The 24,390-nt window shown below is 42.9% G+C and overlaps 2 protein-coding genes across 2 annotated transcripts; one reads left to right on the top strand and one right to left on the bottom strand.

Moving 5' to 3' along the window:
- Window positions 1–4,439: 4,439 nt before the first annotated feature.
- On the top strand, window positions 4,440–12,227 carry LOC119359585 (protein RAE1-like). Its single transcript, XM_037625720.1, has 12 exons — window positions 4,440–4,574; window positions 5,485–5,563; window positions 5,666–5,752; window positions 5,837–5,902; window positions 6,009–6,202; window positions 7,406–7,547; window positions 7,684–7,764; window positions 9,811–9,939; window positions 10,630–10,707; window positions 11,281–11,352; window positions 11,583–11,663; window positions 11,802–12,227. The coding sequence occupies exons 2-12, from the start codon at window positions 5,510–5,512 to the stop codon at window positions 11,847–11,849; spliced, it is 1,032 nt and encodes a 343-aa protein (XP_037481617.1). The 5' UTR covers window positions 4,440–4,574; window positions 5,485–5,509; the 3' UTR covers window positions 11,850–12,227.
- A 711-nt stretch (window positions 12,228–12,938) lies between these two features.
- LOC119359596 (putative F-box/LRR-repeat protein 23) lies at window positions 12,939–16,114 on the bottom strand. The gene is made up of 2 exons (XM_037625731.1): window positions 15,661–16,114; window positions 12,939–13,908 (listed from the first exon to the last, which is right to left on the bottom strand). Exons 1-2 carry the CDS (start codon window positions 15,990–15,992, stop codon window positions 13,254–13,256), a joined length of 987 nt encoding a protein of 328 aa, XP_037481628.1. The 5' UTR covers window positions 15,993–16,114; the 3' UTR covers window positions 12,939–13,253.
- Window positions 16,115–24,390: the final 8,276 nt, after the last annotated feature.

The raw sequence follows: 24,390 nt of genomic DNA on the forward strand, positions 1-24,390 counted from the left end.
TGGGGTTTTCCCATGTAGTTAGTGTTGTTGAGTCATCGACGCTTTGGCCATGGCTACGGTGGCAGCGGTGCGCGGTGTCTTGGTCGGAATGGCGAGGCAACGACATCTTAGAGTCAGAATAATGTCCACACGCCCTTATCCCCGCTCTAACGGTGCATCTAATGACGGCGTATGGTGTGTGGAGGTGTGTCTCGAATGGAGCCATTTGGATCCGATAGGCTTTGGTCTGTGACGCATTTGGTCGGAAATGGTACATGGACCTAGGACCTAATTGTAATCTTTTTTTACTTTGGTGGATCTGTGTGTTGCAGATACATCTGTACCTAATAATAAAGCATTGAATGCTTTTGGTTGTCTGTCGTGTTGTTTTGCAGAAAACTCCCTATAGTTACTAGTATTTAAGCCACGGTATAGTCTCAAGTCATAAACAGACAAAAACGCTTCATTTCACATAACCCCTTGTAATTTTTGATAATTAAACCGCAGTACTGTTTTAAGTGACCAAAGAAAATGTTTCGCATTATGGAAAAAAAGCCTCCTACAGTTTCCTAAATTCAAGCCGCAATTCATATCACATGTTTAAAAAAATTGTCATATCTTTTAAACCGTAATTTCAATTTTAACATGTTATATATAAAATTTGATTAAAAAATGTGTAGAATCTAAATATTATGTTATTTTACCTGTTAATCATTTTAAAATGTTGTTTTGGGTGCAACCTTGATAAATAGTAAATGATTCATCTTTATTTCGTATCGATGCAGATCCAGATAGAAAATGAACAACCCATCAAAAACACATTGAAGACGAAAGAAACCATTTATAACCACACATGCACGCGTAGGCAAAACCTCGCAGGGGCCAAAAAAAGCAAATTTCCGATCTTATGCCAAGAGAGAGATGCATTAGGATTAACTCATTCAAACGCGTTGTGACTGTGTGGGCAATGATGTCATGTTGAAATAAAGATTGAGGTCTTGAGTCATGATTATTGGGTGAGTGGCGTGTGTTTTTTTTTCTCCCGTTGCAACGCACGGGCTTTTTTGCTATATATACCCAATAATAAAGCGCTATTGCTTCTAGTGGTACTTCATGAAAATTGCCGTCAAACTTACAAAATATTACCCACCAATGCCATCTGATAAAAAACATTTCACATAGAGGAATCCCCGGCTTGGGTCGGCCCATGCAGTAGTGACCTCCTATACTGCGCTCTGTGCGCTGGGAGAAGACGCAGCGCACCCGTTTGGGCTGGTCCATGTCCGTGCGGCTTTAAAATTTCGTTATTTATTTTCATTTTTTATGTTTTCCTTTTTTATTATTTAAATAATTTGGGACTTCAAAAAGTTCAGAAAATTCAAAAAATATGAGAATTTTGAAATAAAATGTTCAACAAATCATAAAATGATAGAGATTTTTTAAATGTTTGCTTACTCAAAAAATGTTTAAATTTTGGAAAAAAATTGGGACATAAAAAAATGTTCATGAGTTTTTAAAAAAATCTTGTATTGAAAAATATTAATGAAATTGAACAAAATTTCACGAATGAAAAAATATCCTAAAAATTCAAAAACTGTTCGTGACTTAAAAAATAGTTTAGTCATTCATAAATATTGCTAATTCAAAAAGTTATCATGCATTTCAGAAGTGTTTCTTAAATAAAAAATGTTCGTGAATTTAAAAAGTTGTTCCACGAATTTAAAAAATGTTTGTTGATTCTAGAAATGCTCGCCCGTTTAAGAAAATTGTTTAAAAAATATTTAAAAAATTAAAAGTATTTTCAAATAGCATAAAATGTTCATGAATTCAAAAAATATTCTTGATTTTCAAAAATATTAGAAAATTTGTAAAAGTGTTCATGATTTCAAATATGTGCATGAGTTTTAAAAAATGATCATGATTTCACGAAAATTGAGAAATATAGTGTATCTCGGTGATGCAGCAAAGATGTTCTTGATTTTTCTGTCGTTGCAACACACAGACCCTTTTGCTAGTCTTATCAATAGATAGGAAGAATTTCAAGAAAAAATGAATGATAATGCTAAATCTGTTCACAGTGTAAAAATTTAGTCGGAAATTCGCATGGGCACGCAGGTGTGAGGGGCATGCATCTGCCAAGCCCTGCCCGGCCGCGAGGGACATCGTAAGTTTTAATTTATAATCGTTGAAACTTCCAATTTTGCATTTGGAAATTCTGATTTTGTCGGTTCCGAGTATCCAGTTTTAGAGTTGAAACTTTAGGCCATTTTTTGTCGGACGCAGGTACTAAATTTGTGATTTCATCGGTCGCTCATACCAAGTATCAAGAGTTCAAATTTAAGTTTCTTTTCAAAATTCATGAAGAAACATTCAAAATGGATCTTATTTGAAAGCCCTCGTCACGAGAAATATGAATATGAAAACAGAACATAATTTGGAATTTTTATTCAAAAGATATGAAAGTTTGAAAATCAAAAGCCAAAAGAAAAAGCACACGCGAGGGACTCAGTGCCTTCGCACCTGCGTGCCCCAAATCTACATACAATTTTTGGTGGCACATTTGAGATAGGAAAATTATGAGTATTAGTTGGACATATGGGCGGTGAGAGTAGGGGGATTAACGAGCTACTCGGCTAAGCTTACGAGCAAAAAAAAAACTCGGATCGGCTTCGTTCATTTAAAGCTCGCGAGCACTCACGAGTACTCATGAACAGATTTTACCCCCTTTAGCTTCAGTCCTGATATATTTTTTGTGAAGGAACAAAGTCACCACATGAGGTGTGTGGTAGTTATTGTCTTCTGTGGGTTAGGTTGGATCCGTTAGATGGAATAGATAAGTTGAGGTGCAAAAAATGTTGTCACTTTAACATAAGGGCTCATTTGGTTTGGAGGAATTTTGCAGAGAAAAATTTTCTTTAGAGGCCTTTGATTTGTAGGAATAGAATTCTTTTTTTTTCTTTTGCAAGAAAACATCCGACCTATTCATCTTCAAACGGCAATACAACAAACACCAGAAGTAATTAAAATTACATCTTGATCTGTAGAATTCTATTTCTATGGAGGAGTTTTTTCTATCCTCCACATTTTATAGTAAAATAAACACTAGGTTAGACTCAATTGAAAAATTAATATAATGTGAACCAAAGGACATCTCTCTTCCTTTTCCCTACTTATAGGATATGAAATACTCACTTCATCCATCTATATCTATACCAATATAAAAAGACCCAGGACAGATTCAACTGATCTTGACCATCAAACCGGGTCAATCCAACGACCTACACTGCTCCAATGGTGAGCGTTCAACATATTTAACATGCAATTAATATCATACCAAATATTACACTAATCACAGAACTATCACACAAATAATAGCATACCTAATATCCACGTGCAATTAATATATTGCCTAAATATTAACGTGCATTGCACGTGCACATTCACTAGTATATGCAGGGCCTAATGTGTTTTTCAAAACTGTCTTTGACTATTCATAAGATTAATAGTATATGAGATGTATAATATGAAAATTATATTATTGGAAGCTCCTTTCACACACAAATTTGACGGTATACTTTGTGTAACATGCATGTCATATATCATTGCTCTAACATGTGGTCAAAGTTAGTCTCAAAAAATGCATTAGACCCTATATATATGGATAGAGGGAGTATATGACATCTCATTTCCTACAATTTTTCCTATTCCTATGATATTCATATCCTATAAACCAAAGGAGATCCAAAAGTTGAACGGCCAGCTCTCGTATCACTGCTCGCGGACGCGTTCATGGACGGATACCGTGTACATTGTAGGGGTCCATGTTTGAGATGCCCTTAAGTTAGTTGCGAAGCGCTACCTCCGTCTCAAAATATACGACAATTTTAGGCTAACAATAGTGATAAGGGCGACTCTGAAAAAAATGTATTAGCAAGAGCAACTTCAACACGCCGACTCAAACGAACGACGCTTTTGTCCGTTTGGGTCAGCCCGACGGACACCCATATCCGCTTTTTTAAACATACTAGTTTTTGGAAAAAATGGGAACAAAATTTGAAACCTGGACAAAATAAAAAATGCAAACACTTTCTGAAAAATTCAAAAATTGGAGCAACTTTTTGAACATGAAATGTGTGAGGAAAATGTTGAATACTCCCTCCGTGAAGAAATGTAGTGATCTAAACGCTTTTATATATTTTTACAAAGGGAATGTTTTTTTAAAAATGAACAACTTTGTAAAAATGGGAACACTTTTTTGAAACATAAAAAAATTGGTTTTATTTTCATCGGTTTATTTTGGACATTTTCCAAAAAAGAATGGAAAAGTAAGCCTTGTAAAAATATGAGTGTCCGTCGGGCTGACCCAAACGGACAAAAGCGTCGTGTATGCGTTCATAGGGTGAGGATATGCGCGTGTATATGAACGCTTGTGTCTGTACTGATGCTAAAAAAAAAGCAGTTGAGCGGCAGCGACCGTCTCCGCCTCCTCCTCCCAGACGACTCGAGAATCCTCCTCCCCACACCTCCCTCGGCGCCACTTCGCAGCCCCCAGCCGCAGCCGCGCCGTCACCGACCGCTCCCCGTCCGGCCGTCAGGTAAGCCCCCCGAGCCCTCCTCGCCGCTCCGCTCCGCTCGCGCCGTCTCTCTAGCTAGCTAGGGTTCCCGGCACCGATTCGGCGGCGCTCGCTCGCGCGCCGGGGCCGCGCCTCGGCGCAATGCTCGTCGCCGCGCTGCTGGTTTGGGGGAAGCTCTGATCCGGTGGCCGGCGCTGCTCGCTCGCTCGCTCGCGGTCTCCGCAGCAAATCGGCCGCATCCAGCGGCCCGTGCGAGCTTAGGATAGTTCGTTTGTTTCCCTAACGAGTGCGAGCTTAGGATCCGTTGGTCAGGCCGAGAGGGGCAGCTTGCGCGCGCTTGCGGGGCTACCTCTGACTGATTCCGCTGTCGTGGTGGGGATTGAGTGGTCGGGGTGTAGGCCTTTGCAGGAGCTCGTATTATCACTCGGATCCAGGCATTCAGCAGGTTAACATTTGACGAATTTTGGACCTGCATTGTTGCGGGGATAGCGTTTATGCTGGCTTTGGCGCGGTGATTTTGTGTATGCAAACTTTTGGGGCTCCCTCCTAGTGATTTCACTGTTGGGTTGTGGGAATCGGGTGGTCGGGGTGTAGGCATTTGTAGTGGAGCGATCCCAGGTTTTATGACCAGACATTTAGCCGAAATTTGGACCTGCACTATCGTGGCACGTATCAGGGGGTAGCATTTATTCGGGTTTTGGCGCGACACTTTTTTTGTCAGGATTTTGTGGTGCAAACTTAAATAATGACTTCACTAATGTTGAACACTGGTTCTGTTACCATGGACTTTGGACTGTCAAAATCATTCGTTTTCGTAGGCTGAGCTACTTTAAGTTGTGTTACGTATGCTCTCGTGTGCGTGGGAGACTCCACATGCTGATTTCTCTTACCTGCTTCTCATGGTCACTGGATTGTGATATTTCTTTTCCAGATTTTGAAGGTTCACAGCAGGAGAGATGGCAACTCTAACCAGCCTTGCCTCAAACCCGAATCCAAACAAGTCATTCGAGGTGTGATACTTTTTGTGGCCATGTCTGTCCTGCTTTTATTTTTTGCGTCTTGTCATTCTGCAAATGCTACATGTTCTCTGCAACGGTTGCTTTCAAGTGCAGGTCCTGCCTAATCCGGGTGACTCCCTCTCAAGCCTCAGTTTTAGCCCGAAAAGCAATCTTCTGGTGGCAACTTCCTGGGATAACCAGGTAATTTTGTTTCTGCTGTAATTTTCAGTGAGCTTTCATTATTGTGATGTATCTTACTAGGAGTGTCTTTTGAGTTTTGTGCAGGTGAGGTGTTGGGAGATAGGTAATGGTAACAGTCAGCCAAAGGCATCCATATCACATGATCAGCCAGTATGTTCTCAAACATATTTCTCCTGATAGTACTTTCATCTTACATATTAGAGTGGTTCCTTACCTGTTTACTTGGTATGATGATTGATTTGTTTCCTTCCATCAGGTGCTCTGCTCAGCCTGGAAAGATGATGGGACTACTGTCTTCTCTGGAGGGTGTGATAAACAGGTCAAAATGTGGCCTCTGCTGTCTGGTGGGCAGGCTCAGACGGTTGCAATGCATGATGCACCTGTCAAGGAGGTCTCTTGGATTTCTCAGATGAATCTTCTTGTCTCAGGAAGCTGGGACAAGACGCTAAGGTGCAAGAACAATATTCCTCTCCACCCTCGGTATTCTTTTTACATGGAAATTGAGCGCATATCACCCATGTCTGATCCTAAATTGTTATTTATGGCTGTTTTGCGTTATGGAATTCGTGTTGTTTGTGGTATCTTTTCTGTACTTCATGTGTTTTGCATTAATGTTCACACATTGGCCAATTTTAATGGCGATTTCATGCAATTTATGAAGAAACTGCAATTATGGAGTTTCACAAGCCCTAACCAAATATTGTAGAAGGTCTATCTCAAGCAGTTTATATTTCCACTCATTTTGTATGCCTTCTTTGATCCTGAAGAGTTTTCTACTGCTTGTTGAATCATACTGCCCTATTCTTATCAAAGGTTGTGCACTTTCTGGGTATCATCTGTACTATTTATGGCCGCAGTGGAACTTTCGGCAGAAGTTTTTATAAAAGTAACTGTTGACGTAGAGACAGTTACTATATTAAATGTACATCTTGTGATTAGTGTTAGAAATGTTCGTTTCAAGTTTTATCATCATCTTTATGAAGATTATTTAGGAAGCATCAAGTTAGGTTCTGGCTGTCAGTTTAAACATGAGCACAGATTGAGCATAGGCGATAATCATGGTAGGTAGGAGGCCAGTGACCGGGAACCTTGTGGGACCTGCCGGCGTACCTGTGATAGCAGAAGGGGTGCATGGGACACGACACTGGAATTAAGGCAGGAAGAAACAGAGAAAGAAACATTGGGGATTAGACTTCGTAGCCAATTCATAAAAAATGTGGTTGCATCATTTTGTAGAGGTTGGCCTTAACATATGACTAAGAAACAAAACAAACAAAGACTCTTCCCTAAACTGAATGCTGCAAATACCAAGACACCATTTAGGGCACGGGCTCAGGCTGAAGTCATCTAGGTCTCAGACATGCCAAAACAGAGTGGGACAAGGACAAGCTGAAACTGACTAGTCCTAGGTTTCCCGGGGCAACTCCTGTTCAGCTGGAGGTCTGGATGCGTGGTGCCTTCTTTGATACATGGACCTCATGTGGCACTTCTGTTGTGTGTTCGTGTTGTCTGCTTATTTTCCTTTGTCTGTATCATGCTGAAAGTAATACATTTGGGCTGTGCTTTGATCTTCCTTCTCATTACAACTTTTAGCTCTGATCCTTATGACTTGTTTCTAGTCCGCTGTCAATGCTGACCATCATACTATTGTAGGTATTGGGACACAAGACAGCCAAATCCTGCCCATGTTCAGCAACTTCCTGATCGTTGCTACGCACTTGCTGTGAATTATCCCCTTATGATTGTGGGAACAGCTGATCGCAATATTGTGATCTTCAACTTGCAGAATCCTCAGGTAATTTTGCTTCCTAACTGACTATGCATGTGCTCCTTTTATTTTCAGTTCTTTTGGTGGTGGTGCTCATGCTTTTACTGTCATTGACTTATATTTTGAACTGACTGACTTAATTTCATCTCTGGTGTGATGTTAGACTGAGTTTAAGCGTATTCAATCACCTCTGAAATACCAGACACGGTGCGTTGCTGCCTTTCCAGATCAACAAGGATTCCTGGTAATGCCATATTTTCTTGTGTCTTTTACTCTAAGCATACTTCCGTTGTTCGAATACATAACTGGTTGTTACTATGCTTGAAGTTTAATCACATGTTCTTCTCTACCTATCCCATCATAATTACTCCCTGCTTTCTGCGGTTTATAGGGCTTATGTCATTTTTTCCCCATTTTATATGTCTCAATTTTATTGCTCCCATTCACATGTTCAGATTTCAAGGTGCATTAAATCATTGCATGGAAGGGAAAAGATAAAACCCACCAATGCATGTAAAAAGTTCTTCATTTATTGGTCATGCATGCATGCATTGCAATTAATACGTTGGTAAACACAATTTCTTGAGGAAGATGAGCCCCATAAATTATTCCACCACTCACCATCTACCTTGGTTGGTGAGATTTTTAAATTGAGCCCTATAAACCAGAATGGAGGGAGTATTTATGTTGCCTTATGTTAATTTTATCTAGTAGCATGAGTTTTCAACATTAAACATTTGGTCGATATGTTACAACCTTACTTGAATTAGCTTTAGGCGTTGGCCTGCCATCATTTGCTGTGTAAGAGCATCCACAGTGTTACGTTTTGCTGCCTCCAAGGCAGCCTCTAAGGCCATAGACGCAGGCACCATACACTCTGAGAATAGCCTCTAAGCTAAATTTGCTTAGTGTCGACGCTATGCTTGGAGGCTGCCTCCAATTATTTCCATGAAATTAAATAATTTGCTGGCCCTACATGTCATAGAAGGAGACTGCATTGACGCTATGCTTGGAGGCTGCCTCCAATTATTTCCATGAAATTAAATAATTTGCTGGCCCTACATGTCATAGAAGGAGACTGCATCTCATGTCAAGAGGATGAGAAGGAGCCCCTTGGGTAATCAATGTATTATTCCTCGTGGGGACACCTTAGAGGCAGAGAACATTTGCTATAACACTAAGGAATTTTGAGCTGACTCTAACAGCCAGATGTGGGTCCCAGTTTGGAGGCAAGCCAGCCTCTAAGCATTTTGGGTGCCCTAATGGGTGTTGTTCCTTCAGTGATCTGCATTCAAACTTCCTACCCCTCTATTCGGATAAATAAGGCATATTGATTGTGAAATCAAACTTGACTGACTATAAATCCTATAATATGTGATTTAGTGACACAAAATTGATAGCATTGGATTCGTTTTCAGAAGTACTTTGTTATGATTTTGATAAAATATGATAGAAGAAATTTATGGCCAAAGATTGAACCCGAGCAGTCAAAATATGCCTTGTATATCTGGACGGAGGGTGTATTCTAGGAATGTTAATCCAATATAAATGTCACTAATTGGCATCTTTCTAGTTAGTCTCAAAAGCTGCATAAAAGAAGAGGATGCAGTTTACCTTAATGTTTTGACCAACTCCAATTGTGTTGCAAACAATTTCCTTCACCAAAACTGTAGAAACGGATCTTAGTCTATAGCAAATGTCACGAGCCCATCCTTGCAAAGGGGATCGGAGAGGGGAAGGGGGATGAGATCGAGACTTGGAGAAGGGGGGATTTCTTCCCAAGGGAGGAGGTACAGATTAGGTGAGAGGTTCAGAGACTTGACATAATTTCCACACACGCACACCTACTCGCTCCAGTTGGCTATATAGCCAGGCAACACTTGGCAACTCGCCTTACAGGTGGGTCTGTGCCAGTAGGCAGCGGGGCCCACCGAATCACACGTCCACCGCATCAGGTCCTGATGATGCCGGTGTGACAGAACTACAAATAGTAAAAGCATTCAAGGCTTTAAGCAATTGTTTTTGAACTACAAATCTTTAGATGTGTATGGTTCCGCATTTGCCTACTCTTCATCTGCTTGTGGGTGTTTTTATAATGGGTGGTGGTTTCATCATGGGATTTGATCAATCAAATTTTGCTGTTGCACAATGATCTTTTTCTACATCAATGAACTGCCTATATTGGATAAAGCTGGTCGATACCTGGCAATAGTTTTATTTATTGTTCTTTCCATATGACTTGGGCAAAAGGATTTTTTTACATGTAACTGACACCTGATTTTGTTTAAAGGTGGGTTCCATAGAAGGAAGAGTTGGTGTGCATCATATTGATGATTCACAGCAAAGCAAAAACTTCACATTCAAATGTCACAGGGAAGGAAATGATATTTTCTCTGTCAATTCGCTCAATTTTCACCCTGTAAGATCTCTATCTTGTTCTCTTTATCTCTGTGTCATTCTTCTACTCCCTCCGTCCCAAAATAAGTGTCTCAACTTTGTACTAACTTTAGCACAAAGTTCTAAAGTTAGTACAAAGTTGAGATACTTATTTTGGGACAGAGGGAGTATTTCATTAGTCCACTTTTACTGTTATGGAAAATGCTAATGGCGACTTCTGTTGAGCTTTAGTCTATATGTCTCCGTCATCATGATTTCTAAAATACTGAAAGCTCAGTTCGTTGTCTTCCACAATATGTGTTGAGCTTTATTCGATACAGATACCTACCATACTCAAACTAATATAATAACCACTATGCGTGAAGGCATACATATGTTTGTAAACTACTCCAAATTGATCAAGCAATATTTTGCACAAATAAAAATCCCAACAGATTAGCTTCAGTTTAATTGAGCAACTCAAAATCGTACCTATTTGTTACAGACACATCGAAGAGAAGCGTTTCTGATTCTTCTTTTGCTAACTTTGGCATCTTATTCATTGGATTGGTATATGCTTGGGTGATGATACTTTACATCCATTTAGTTGAGTGTTCTTATTGGCTATATATTTCACTGGAAAATGCAACTGACTGGTGATAATTGTGAAGTATGGAAATTCAGTTAGTGAAGTTACTTTATGGGATTTCATGTTATTTACCACTTGGCACAGGTTCATCACACGTTTGCCACAGCTGGATCTGATGGTGCTTTCAACTTTTGGGATAAGGATAGCAAGCAGAGACTTAAGGTTTGTCTATTCCTGTTTTTTTTTTCTTTCTGTTTTCCCCTCTTGTTAGCCTATGTTTTCTTGATTGTATTCAATGATTTCAAGATGGCTTCACTTTGTTGTGATCTGTGGACATTGATGGTCTGCATATAAATTCTTTGTGGATGTGCATGCATAGGTGAAATCAACCTGAGCTCAAGATAATAAACTCACTATCATGGCCATGAGCAGAAAAAATATTAGTTCATAAATGTTATCACCAATTCTGATTTTCCCAGCCCTGTCATCCTGCCTTCTTTGGCGTTTAGTATGCACTTCTTTTTATTCTTGATAAAAGCATGTTATACATTTATTACTCAACTGCATGGAACCTCTGCAGTAAGAGGCATCTGTGTAATTTGTGATCAGATAACATTTTAGCTTGTAGACATAGCATACAGAGTGTTGCATTCTGACAGTTGCTTACTTGCTTAGCATAGAGGGCTATCTGGGTGTGCCCAAGTTTTATTTCTTGAGTTCTCTCATTTATCATACACCTTCTGGTGTTTTGCACATAACATATTCTTACATTTGCCCTACACTGCTTCTATACAGGCTTTCAGTCGGTGTCCTCAACCCATTCCTTGCAGTAGCTTCAATAATGATGGCTCAATATTTGCTTATGGGGTAAGTGATGCTTTTGAGTGTCTTGTTATCACCATGTTTTTGGATTGGGTCCAGTTTAGATATGTGACATGTCTGTTATTTTTCCTGCACCTTATTTAATATGCGGAAGAAATCAGCTCCTGATGTATCAGCTCGATAAATAATTCATGTTCCTTTTGAACTGCTATCTTGTCGTGTCCTCTGAATTCCAAGTTCTGAATACAACCATAATTATCATTGCTGGGGAGTAGGTCTGCTATGACTGGAGCCGTGGTGCTGAGAACCATAATCCTGCAAATGCAAAGACATCCATCTATCTCCACAGTCCCCAGGTAGTCTTCGAGTGCTGATATCACTGTGAAATTCCCCTTATATTTTCGAGATCATGGATATAATTTGACATCCATTCCTGTTTTTATTTTATTTTATTATGTTATCTTTTGGCACTCAGCTTGCCTCATTCTGAACAGGAAGCCGAGGTGAAAGGAAAGCCAAGAATCGCAACAGGACGGAAGTGATGGCATCCTGCCTGCTGAAAAGTCGATAGTTGTGCAAGAGATGATGTATATTCAAGGGCCTTGCCTTGACGTGTCCTCTGGATGTTCTTGGTTCGGCCACCTGTTAGATGAAAAGTCTACTCCCAGCAACCAGTGATAGGTTACTTAGCCGTAGGTCGTAGCACATAGCTGTTCCTGTAATGCATAGTTGTCCGAAGGAATGTTTTCCGGTGTTCTTCTGTTGTGATATAGTCAGGTCAGTGCGTAGTCTTTTGAAAAGGAGAAAGTCTTCAGTGCCTTGTATGTGGTGTAGATCTTTGGAAATATGGGCATGATATTTGGTGGAGTTATTCTGAGACCATATATATAATATATACCCCCTCCGTTCATTACTTGTCTTGGATTTGTCTAGACTCATTTTAGTGCTAGATACATCCGTATCTAGACAAATCTAAGACAAGTAGTTCTGACGATTTATGGTTTGAATCTTATTTACAACGTATAAAATTACACTGAGCATGTTCGTGAACCCAGTTTATCTAAGTTGTAAGTCGTGCCAGCCGCAAGTCACTTTGGACTTGGAGCATGGCCACATCGAGCATGCTATGTTTTACGTTTGAAAAAAAAAATATGGCTAGAAAAATTCCGATGTATTTTCCGTGCCTATATATAGATGTGTAGTGTATCTATACAAGTTTCATCAATATATGTGTTTGTATGTGAGACTACCAAAAAGACAAAATACATGCAAAAGATTGGCTTGTTTTTGATGTTTTGGGGCTGGATTCTTTTCTTTATCGTGCAGTGTATTATTGAACGAAAGTTAACAGAAGCGTAGCAAACATCCATACATATATCCGTGTAAAGAAAACTCTTTTCAAAACTTCCAAATGCCATTTTCGAGTTGTTTAACATAATGTGCTCCAAAAATCCGTCCTTCAGTACCGGCCACGTCACAGTTACGTTTGAGTTGCAATAGTTCCACAGAAGTCTCATCTGTCACTGGGTGCACAAGCCGGCATTTCATTATTGCAAGCAACAACTACACAAGCTTGTGAGCTTTATGCCGTCAGTTTAAACAGATTCAGCTCAACACGATTTGATAACCACGACACGGGCAAACACTAGGACATCATCAACCTAACACGACATAACATTGGTGTCAATACTTAATTTACAGGATTTTATTGCGTGACCAAATCACAAGTGCAGCGTAAAATTACAATCACAGATATAAAGCGAACCCAGTCTCACAGCGAGAGTAGACCAGTTAACACACCGGAGACACAAACATACGAGAATCGACCTTCGATAACAAAGTGCGTGAACCCAGCTTCAAGAATCTCAACACAGGTAAAGACCACATTGCTTCGGCACCAAGTTCCTGTCCTTCCACGTGAGAACCCGGTCCTGGTCACAGCTCCTTCAGACATCATCGAACACGTCATCATACATGTCAGCATCCGAGCCCACGCCGTCGATATAATCATCCATGTCATCGAAATCAGCATCCTCGTCGTCGGTGACCACGTCCAGCAGATCATCGTACATGTCGACCTCGATGTCGGAACCGCCGGGGTAGTCATCACTGATAGTGAGGTAAGCCCGGTACTTGAAGTCGGAGATGGGGTCCCGAGGAAGCCTGAGGTTCCCGATCCTGGCGCACTTGGACCTCAGGGCGTCGTCCATCTGGAGGTTGCAGCAGCGGCGCACGTCGAGGGACTCGAGGCGGGGGCAGTGGTCGAGGATCGCGGCCAGTCCGGTGTTGGTCAGGTTGTTGCCGATCAGCTGGAGGTCTCGGAGCTCAGGCATGCTGCTTGCGATCCCGAGCGCTCCCGTGTCATCATCCATGCCCTCAAAGGCCGCGAACCCCCTTTGGAGGATCGTCCAGCGCTCGTTCAGCCGAAATGATTTCAGTTGTGGGCAGGCTCTGCCGACTAACTCGCACACGTTGCTGTTCAGTGAGCAGAATGTGATCTCCAGCTCCTCAAGCTGAGGAAAGCCCTTGACTGCCTCTGCCAGCGCCTCGTTGGATACTTCATCACACAAGCTGAGTTGAAGGCTCTTCAGCGAGGGTGCCCTGCATTGAGACATGGCAAGTTCTTATCTAACACAAACATTTAAGCTAATGCGAAACCCAATCATGCTTCCAAGCTCAGGACAAGAAATAACACTAGAACAACAGAATTGATTGAAATAACCATGTGAAAGTAAAACATTCCATGCTGTTAGATTCATCATAGTCTTCAAATAAGTCTAACTCTAGTCACATGCAAATGAACTTCAGCATGCAGTTCTAAACAAAATACGACATGACTTGATACTGTATCTGAAGTCTTAACTCTACATATCACATCTAGTCAAACCATTAGAAGAGGACAACGAGCCATGTTTTAGGTGGTAAAGAAGTGGGATCTGTTTATTTCAATGCACCAAAAGATCAACACAACGATAAGAAAATAGCAACTCTGACTACCACTACGCTGACCAAGCAAACAAATGGTCACACGAATATGGAGTTATAGACAGCTTAGGGGTTTTGCTTCAGTGAGGGGATATAACAGTCGCAATACCATAACAGAAAGTAGCCAGTAACAGTTTTACATATTTATCGTTTCACTGCATAGTTGTTGACTGATTGTTAATACTATGTGATACAGATTTACACCAGTGGTAACTGGATGGGCATTCAGTAAGGCCCTTAATTTTTTGTATACAAGGAAATGTTGTAGTGGTGGCTCCAACAGTATAATCAATATGACCCAATTCGAGTAAATGATGATTTGAACCCAGGCAGTGGGCCCACCCAATATGTAAGCTAACTATACATGAAGAGTGCAGGCACACTAAAACGTTCATCCTGAAGTACAAGAGTTATTTTGGAAATATTCTGATGGATTGTTGGATAAAAGTGTGAAAGTTTCCCAGGTTGCAAGTTTCTGGATAAACTAAATGCAGGAGAGAACTGTGTACAAGTGAAAGGTATTGGAAGATGCATGAACCAAAAACAGTTACTGGAAGATTAACAGAGAAATCTGCAGCTACCGAAGGCAGGATTGTCAGAAATGCCAAATTCCATCATGCATCAATCTTGCAGTGAAACTGCCTACATCTTTATCAGAAAGAAATGGTACTCAACTGTCAAAGTGATCATTTGGTTTTCTACAGACCTTTTACAGCAAGTAATCTGCTGGAAACCAACAGAAAAGTTCAGATGGCCTTTCCCCCTGTAAAGTCTCCATGCTGAGACTCAACTATCCTTGTATGTTTTAGGGATTGGTCGGTCCCTATGTTACATCCAAGAGCACAATGATACCCCCATTCTGACCAGTCCCAAAAATCCCGGTCTTAGCTGAGATTAGTGGGAACAGGCCAATTCCCTCCAGGAAAACAAACCTTCAGTGTGCTACACTATATACATTTTCCAGGTTGCTCCACATTATATCCAACGCTACGGAATAGACAGAATTTAGCAAGGCACATTGGGTCGCACAAAGACATAGCACTAGAGACTCATGTGATATGTTACAACTTGCAAGCAATCTGCCGTTGGGTACCATTTTACTACTTCATCCAATTCTGTCAGGTTACCAAGAAATTTTGTTTTAACTTGTCAAATCAAACAGCAGAAAGGTCCATTTCCAACTAAAGAATACAGACTTATTTTCAGTTCAAGAGTTCTTCTATGCATTTTAATTTACCAGCAACCGTCCGTCTAACTGAATGAATAAATGAAGCGCCGCATCAACAAATTGGGGGGGAAAAAAATCCCCATCGTATATGAGAGAAATGGGCATGTGAAACAGGAAGGGGGAGAGCCGCGGCGAGCGACCTGCCGGAGATGTAGCTGAGGAGGGCGTCGGTGACGAAGGTGTCGGCGCAGAAGGACTGGAGGGTGCCGGCGGCGCGGTCGACGGCGGCGCGGGCCATGGCCTCGGCCTCCTCGGTCTCGAGGATGTCCCCGTGGTGGGTCATGTCGAGGCGGCGCCACAGCGCGGGGTCTCCGTCGGCGAGGCGGCGCCACGCGCGGCACGCCCGCCCGGCCCCCGTCAGGATGTCGGCCACGTCCAGCTTCCCGAACACCGCGAAGAGCGCGTCCGACGGCATCCCCGCCCAGTCGCGGATCTCGACCTCGCCCTCGCCCTCGCCCGCGTCCTCCTCCATGTGCGGCGGTGAGGCGGGGCTAGGCTAGGGTTTGCCGGAATGGGGAGGGGAGGGGAGGTGGTCGGCGTGGGGGTGGGTGAGGAGGAGGACGGAGAGACTTCACTCACCAATCATGCAGCGGTAATTTTCACGGCCCGCTCCCCAAAAACACAACAATGTATGCCCCACAGATATTTACATACATGAGTGTGTTTGTGTTAAATTAGTATATACCAAATCAACGACACTTATTTTGAAACGAAAACGGTATAATCAAAACCCGTGTGAAATGAAAGAGAAAAAGACGATCTCTTTTGTCAAGAGCTACTAGAGCTTTCCGGTGCCATACTTCCGCGGCTCCCCTTGCTGCCAACCTCTTGGTTGTCGTTCGTAAGGGGGCAACTGAATCCCACGCATGCAGATCATGTAGTTTGTAGGGCCCTGGTAGTTTTGGTTTTGGACGCTTGATGTCATGGCTAAAGCGAGGGCGTCGGCCGCGTCGAATAGGAAAGCTTCGTGTCCTTTCCCGACATGGTGTTCCGTTCTTTGATGGGTGTTGGATCCGGGTGTTAGTTTGTTCGAGTGGGGATGGTGTGGCCGCGACATCATTCCTATGGTGAATTTGTGTCCTCGGTCTCTGCCGTTACGACGACGTTTGCTCTGCATCGACGTGGAGGACGATAGGTTGTTCAGGAGCGTGTGCTGGTGTTGTTCTCTGTTGGCGACAACTAGGAGACGGTGGCTTCATGGTTCAAGGTTAACGGGTCAGGTTTCCTTCTCTAATATCATCGCGCGAAGGTGCCAAATCAGGAGTTCGATGGTGCATCTAGGGTGCTGTTGGAAATATGCCCTAGAGGCAATAATAAAAGGATTATTATTATATTTTCTTGTTCATGATAATTGTCTTTTATTCATGCTATAATTGTGTTATCCGGAAATCGTAATACATGTGTGAATACATAGACGCCAACATGTCCCTAGTAAGCCTCTAGTTGACTAGCTCGTTGATCAATAGATAGTCATGGTTTCCTGACTATGGACATTGGATGTCATTGATAACGAGATCACATCATTAGGAGAATGATGTGATGGACAAGACCCAATCCTAAACATAGCACAAGATCGTATAGTTCATTTGCTAGAGTTTTTCCAATGTCAAGTATCTTTTCCTTAGACCATGAGATCGTGTAACTCCCGGATACCGTAGGAGTGCTTTGGGTGTACCAAACGTCACAATGTAACTGGGTGACTATAAAGGTATACTACGGGTATCTCCGAAAGTGTCTGTTGGGTTGACACGGATCAAGACTGGGATTTGTCACTCCGTATGACGGAGAGGTATCTCTGGGCCCACTCGGTAATGCATCATCATAATGAGCTCAAAGTGACCAAGTGTCTATTCACGGGATCATGCATTACGGTACGAGTAAAGTGACTTGCCGGTAACGAGATTGAACGAGGTATTGGGATACCGATGATCGAATCTCGGGCAAGTAACGTACCGATTGACAAAGGGAATTGTATACGGGGTTGCTTGAATCCTCGACATCATGGTTCATCCGATGAGATCATCGAGGAGCATGTGGGAGCCAACATGGGTATCCAGATCCCGCTGTTGGTTATTGACCGGAGAGCCGTCTCGGTCGTGTCTACATGTCTCTCGAACCCGTAGGGTCTACACACTTAAGGTTCGGTGACGCTAGGGTTGTAGAGATATGAATATGCAGTAACCTGAAAGTTGTTCGGAGTCCCGGATGAGATCTCGGACGTCACGAGGAGTTCCGAAATGATCCGAAGGTGAAGAATTATATATAGGAAGTGCAGTTTCGGCCATCGGGAGAGTTTCGGGGGTCACCGGTATTGTACCGGGACCACCGGAAGGGTCCCGGGGGTCCACCGGGTGGGGCCACCCATCCCGGAGGGCCCCATGGGCTGAAGTGGGGAGGGGAACCAGCCCATAGTGGGATGGTGCGCTCCCTTTGGCCCATCCCATGCGCCTAGGGTTGGGAACCCTAGGGTGGGGGTGGGGGCGCCCCACCTGGCTTGGGGGGCACTCCACCCCTTGGCCGCCGCCCCCCTAGGAGATCCCATCTCCTAGGGCTGGCGCCCCCCTAGGGGAGCCTATATAAAGGGGGGGAGGGAGGGGCAGCCGCACCCTTGACTCTTGGCGCCTCCCTCTCCCCTGCTACACCTCTCCCTCTCGCAGTAGAACGGCGAAGCCCTGCTGCGGTGACTCCTGCATCCACCACCACGCCGTCATGCTGCTGGATCTTCATCAACCTCCCCTTCCCCCTTGCTGGATCAAGAAGGAGGAGACGTCACGCTGACCGTACGTGTGTTGAACGCAGAGGTGCCGTCCGTTCGGCGCTAGGATCTCCGGTGATTTGGATCACGTCGAGTACGACTTCCTCATCCCCGTTCTTTGAACGCTTCCGCGCGTGATCTACAAAGGTATGTAGATGCAATCCGATCACTCGTTGCTAGATGAACTCATAGATGGATCTTGGTGAAAGCGTAGGAATTTTTTTGTTTTCTGCAACGTTCCCGAACAGTGGCATCATGAGCTAGGTCTATGCGTAGTTCTTTTTGCACGAGTAGAACACAATTTGTTGTGGGCGTAGATGTTGTCAACTTTCTTGCCGCTACTAGTCTTATTTTGCTTCAGCGGTATTGTGGGATGAAGCGGCCCGGACCAACCTTACATGTACGCTTACGTGAGACCGGTTCCACCGACTGACATGCACCAGTTGCATAAGGTGGCTGACGGGTGTCTGTCGCTCCCACTTTAGCTGGAGCGGATTCGATGAAAAGGGTCCTTATGAAGGGTAAATAGAAGTTGACAAATCACGTTGTGGCTTTCACGTAGGTAAGAAAACGTTCTTGCTAGAACCCTATTGCAGCCACGTAAAAACTTGCAGCAACAATTAGAGGACGTCTAACTTTTTTTTGCAGCAAGTGTTTTGTGATGTGATATGGCCAAAGTTGTGATGAATGATGAATGATATATATGTGATGTATGAGATGTTCATGCTATTGTAATAGGAATCACGACTTGCATGTCGATGAGTATGACAACCGGCAGGAGCCATAGGAGTTGTCTTTATTTTTTTGTATGACCTGCGTGTCATTGAGAAACGCCATGTAAATTACTTTACTTTATTGCTAAACATGTTAGCCATAGTAGTAGAAGTAATAGTTGGCGAGCAACTTCATGGAGACACGATGATGGAGATCATGATGATGGAGATCTTGGTGTCATGCCGGTGACAAGATGATCATGGAGCCCCAAGATGGAGATCAAAGGAGCTATGTGATATTGGCCATATCATGTCACTATTATTATTTGATTGCATGTGATGTTTATCATGTTTTTGCATCTTGTTTACTTAGAACGACGATAGTAAATAAGATGATCCCTCATAATAATTTGAAGAAAGTGTTCCCCCTAACTGTGCACCGTTGCGACAGTTCGTTGTTTCGAAGCACCATGTGATGATCGGGTGTGATAGATTCCAACATTCACATACAACGGGTGTAAGACAAATTTACACATGCAAACACTTAGGTTGACTTGACGAGCCTAGCATGTACAGACATGGCCTCGGAACACAGAAAACCGAAAGGTCGAGCATGAGTCGTATAGAAGATACGATCAACATGAAGATGTTCACCGATGTTGACTAGTCCGTCTCACGTGATGATAGGACACGGCCTAGTTAACTCAGATCATGTTATACTTAGATGACTGGAGGGATGTCTATCTAGGTGGGAGTTCATTGAATAATTTGATTAGATGAACTTAATTATCATGAACTTAGTCTAAAATCTTTACAACATGTATTGTAGATCAAATGGCCAACGTTGTCCTCAACTTCAACGCGTTCCTAGAGAAAACCAATCTGAAAGACGATGGCAGCAACTATACGGACTGGGTCCGGAACCTGAGGATCATCCTCATAGCTGCCAAGAAAGATTATGTCCTAAAAGCACCGCTAGGTGAAGCACCTGCTCTCCCTGCAGAACAAGACGTTATGAACGCTTGGCAGACACGTACCGATGATTACTCCCTCGTTCAGTGCGGCATGCTTTACAGCTTAGAGCCGGGGCTCCAAAAGCGTTTTGAGAGACACGGAGCATATGAGATGTTCGAAGAGCAGAAAATGGTTTTTCAAGCTCATGCCCGGGTCGAGAGATATGAAGTCTCCGACAAGTTCTTCAGCTGTAAGATGGAGGAAAACAATTCTGTTAGTGAGCACATACTCACTATGTCTGGGTTACATAACCGCTTGACTCAGCTGGGAGTTAATCTCCCGGATGACGCGGTCATTGACAGAATCCTTCAGTCGCTTCCACCAAGCTACAAGAGCTTTGTGATGAACTTCAATATGCAGGGGATGGAAAAGACCATTCCTGAAGTATTTGCAATGCTAAATCAGCAGAGGTAGAAGTCAAAAAGGAACATCAAGTGTTGATGGTGAATAAAACCACTAAGTTCAAGAAGGGCAAGGGTAAGAAGAACTTCAAGAAGGACGGCAAGGGAGTTGCTGCGCCCGGTAAGCAAGCTGCCGGGAAGAAGCCAAAGAATGGACCCAAGCCCGAGACTGAGTGTTTTTATTGCAAGGGAAGTGGTCACTGGAAGCGAAACTGCCCCAAATACTTAGCGGACAAGAAGGCCGGCATCATGAAAGGTATATGTGATATACATGTAATTGATGTGTACCTTACCAGTACTCGTAGTAGCTCCTGGGTATTTGATACCGGTGCGGTTGCTCACATTTGTAACTCAAAGCAGGAGCTGCGGAATAAGTGGAGGCTGGCGAAGGACGAGGTGACGATGCGCGTCGGGAATGGTTCCAAGGTCGATGTGATCGCCGTCGGCACGCTACCTCTACATTTACCTACGGGATTAGTTTTAAACCTCAATAATTGTTATTTAGTGCCTGCTTTGAGCATGAACATTGTATCAGGATCTCGTTTAATTCGAGATGGCTACTCATTTAAATCCAAGAATAATGGTTGTTCTATTTATATGAGATATATGTTTTATGGTCATGCTCCGATGGTGAATGGTTTATTCTTAATGAATCTCGAGCGTAATGCTACACATATTCATAGTGTGAATACCAAAAGATGTAAGGTTGATAATGATAGTCCCACATACTTGTGGCACTGCCGCCTTGGTCACATAGGTGTCAAACGCATGAAGAAGCTCCATGCAGATGGACTTTTAGAGTCTCTTGATTACGAATCATTTGACACGTGCGAACCATGCCTCATGGGTAAAATGACCAAGACTCCATTCTCAGGAACAATGGAGCGAGCAACCAACTTATTGGAAATCATACATACTGATGTGTGCGGTCCAATGAGTGTTGAGGCTCGCGGTGGCTATCGTTATATTCTCACCCTCACTGATGACTTGAGTAGATATGGGTATGTCTATTTAATGAAACACAAGTCTGAGACCTTTGAAAAGTTCAAGGAATTTCAGAGTGAGGTTGAGAATCAACGTGACAGGAAAATCAAGTTCTTGCGATCAGATCGTGGAGGAGAATCCTTGAGTCACGAGTTTGGCACACACTTAAGAAAATGTGGAATAGTTTCACAACTGACGCCGCCTGGAACACCTCAGCGTAATGGTGTGTCCGAACGTCGTAATCGCACTCTATTAGATATGGTGCGATCTATGATGTCTCTTACCGATTTACCGTTATCATTTTGGGGCTATGCTTTAGAGACTGCCGCATTCACTTTAAATAGGGCTCCGTCGAAATCCGTTGAGACGACACCGTATGAATTATGGTTTGGGAAGAAACCTAAGTTGTCGTTTCTAAAAGTTTGGGGATGCGATGCTTATGTCAAGAAACTTCAACCTGAAAAGCTCAAACCCAAGTCGGAAAAATGCGTCTTCATAGGATACCCTAAAGAAACTATTGGGTATACCTTCTACCTCAGATCCGAAGGCAAGATCTTTGTTGCCAAGAATGGATCCTTTCTAGAGAAGGAGTTTCTCTCGAAAGAAGTAAGTGGGAGGAAAGTAGACCTTGATGAAGTATTACCTCTTGAACCAGAAAATGGCGCAACTCAAGAAAATGTTCGTGAGGTGCCTGCACCGACTAGAGAGGAAGTTAATGATGATGATCATGAAACTTCAGATCAAGTTGCTATTGAACTTCGTAGGTCCACAAGGACACATTCCGCACCAGAGTGGTACGGCAACCCTGTCTTGGAAATCATATTATTAGACAACGGTGAACCTTCAAACTATGAAGAAGTGATGGCGGGCCCAGATTCCGACAAATGGCTGGAAGCCATGAAATCCGAGATAGGATCCATGTATGAAAACGAAGTATGGACTTTGACTGACTTGCCCGTTGAGAGGCGAGCCATAGAAAATAAATAGATCTTTAAGAAGAAGACAGACGCGGATGGAAATATGACCATCTATAAATCTCGGCTTGTCGCTAAGGGTTATTGACAAGTTCAAGGGGTTGACTACGATGCGACTTTCTCACCCGTAGCGAAGCTGAAGTCTGTCCGAATCATGTTAGCAATTGCCGCATTCTATGATTATGAGATATGGCAAATGGACGTCAAAACGGCATTCCTTAATGGTTTCCTTAAGGAAGAATTGTATATGATGCAGCCGGAAGGTTTTGTCGATCCTAAGAATGCTGACAAGGTGTGCAAGCTCCAACGCTCGATTTATGGGCTGGTGCAAGCATCTCGGAGTTGGAACATTCGCTTTGATGAGATGATCAAAGCGTTTGGATTTATGCAGACTTATGGATAAGCCTGCATTTACAAGAAAGTGAGTGGGAGCTCTGTAGCATTTCTCATATTATATGTAGATGACATACTTTTGATGGGAAATGATATAGAACTTTTGGACAGCATTAAGGCCTACTTGAATAAGAGTTTTTCAATGAAGGACCTTGGAGAAGCTGCTTATATATTAGGCATAAAGATCTATAGAGATAGATCAAGACGCCTCATAGGTCTTTCACAAAGCACATACCTTGATAAGATATTGAAGAAGTTCAATATGGATCAGTCTAAGAAGGGGTTCTTGCCTGTGTTGCAAGGTGTGAAATTGAGCTCAGCTCAATGTCCGACCACGACAGAAGATATAGACGAGACGAGTGTCATCCCCTATGCCTCAGTCATAGGGTCTATTACATATGCCATGTTGTGTACCAGACCTGATGTAAACCTTGCCGTAAGTTTGGTAGGTAGGTACCAAAGTAATCCCGGCAAGGAACACTGGACAACGGTCAAGAATATCCTGAAGTACCTGAAAAGGACTAAGGACATGTTTCTCGTTTATGGAGATGACGACGAGCTCGTCGTAAAGGGTTACGTCGATGCTAGCTTCGACACAGACCTGAATGACTCTAAGTCACAAACCGGATACGTGTATATGTTGAATGGTGGAGCAGTAAGCTGGTGCAGCTGCAAGCAGAGTGTCGTGGCGGGATCTACATGTGAAGCGAAGTACATGGCGGCCTCGGAGGCAGCGCATGAAGCAATTTGAGTGAAGGAGTTCATCACCGACCTAGGAGTCATACCCAATGCGTCGGGGCCGATCAAACTCTTCTGTGACAACACTGGAGCTATTGCACCGTCCAAGGAGCCCAAGTTTCACAAGAAGACCAGGCACATCAAGCGTCGCTTCAACTCCATTCATGAAAATGTTCAAGATGGAGACATAGATATTTGTAAAGTACATACGGACCTGAATGTCGCAGATCCGTTGACTAAACCTCTCCCCAGGGCAAAACATGATCAACACCAGAACTCTATGGGTGTTCGATTCATCACAATGTAACTAGATTATTGACTCTAGTGCAAGTGGGAGACTGTTGGAAATATGCCCTAGAGGCAATAATAAAAGGATTATTATTATATTTCCTTGTTCATGGTAATTGTCTTTTATTCATGCTATAATTTTGTTATCCGGAAATCGTAATACATGTGTGAATACATAGACACCAACATGTCCCTAGTAAGCCTCTAGTTGACTAGCTCGTTGATCAATAGATAGTCATGGTTTCCTGACTATGGACATTGGATGTCATTGATAACGAGATCACATCATTAGGAGAATGATGTGATGGACAAGACCCAATCCTAAACATAGCACAAGATCGTATAGTTCGTTTGCTAGAGTTTTTCCAATGTCAAGTATCTTTTCCTTATACCATGAGATCGTGTAACTCCCGGATACCGTAGGAGTGCTTTGGGTGTACCAAACGTCACAACGTAACTGGGTGACTATAAAGGTATACTACGGGTATCTCCGAAAGTGTCTGTTGGGTTGACACGGATCAAGACTAGGATTTGTCACTCCGTATGACGGAGAGGTATCTCTGGGCCCACTCGGTAATGCATCATCATAATGAGCTCAAAGTGACCAAGT

The sequence above is a fragment of the Triticum dicoccoides genome, chromosome 1A (assembly GCF_002162155.2).
Source record: "Triticum dicoccoides isolate Atlit2015 ecotype Zavitan chromosome 1A, WEW_v2.0, whole genome shotgun sequence".
Taxonomy (NCBI): Eukaryota; Viridiplantae; Streptophyta; class Magnoliopsida; order Poales; family Poaceae; genus Triticum; species Triticum dicoccoides.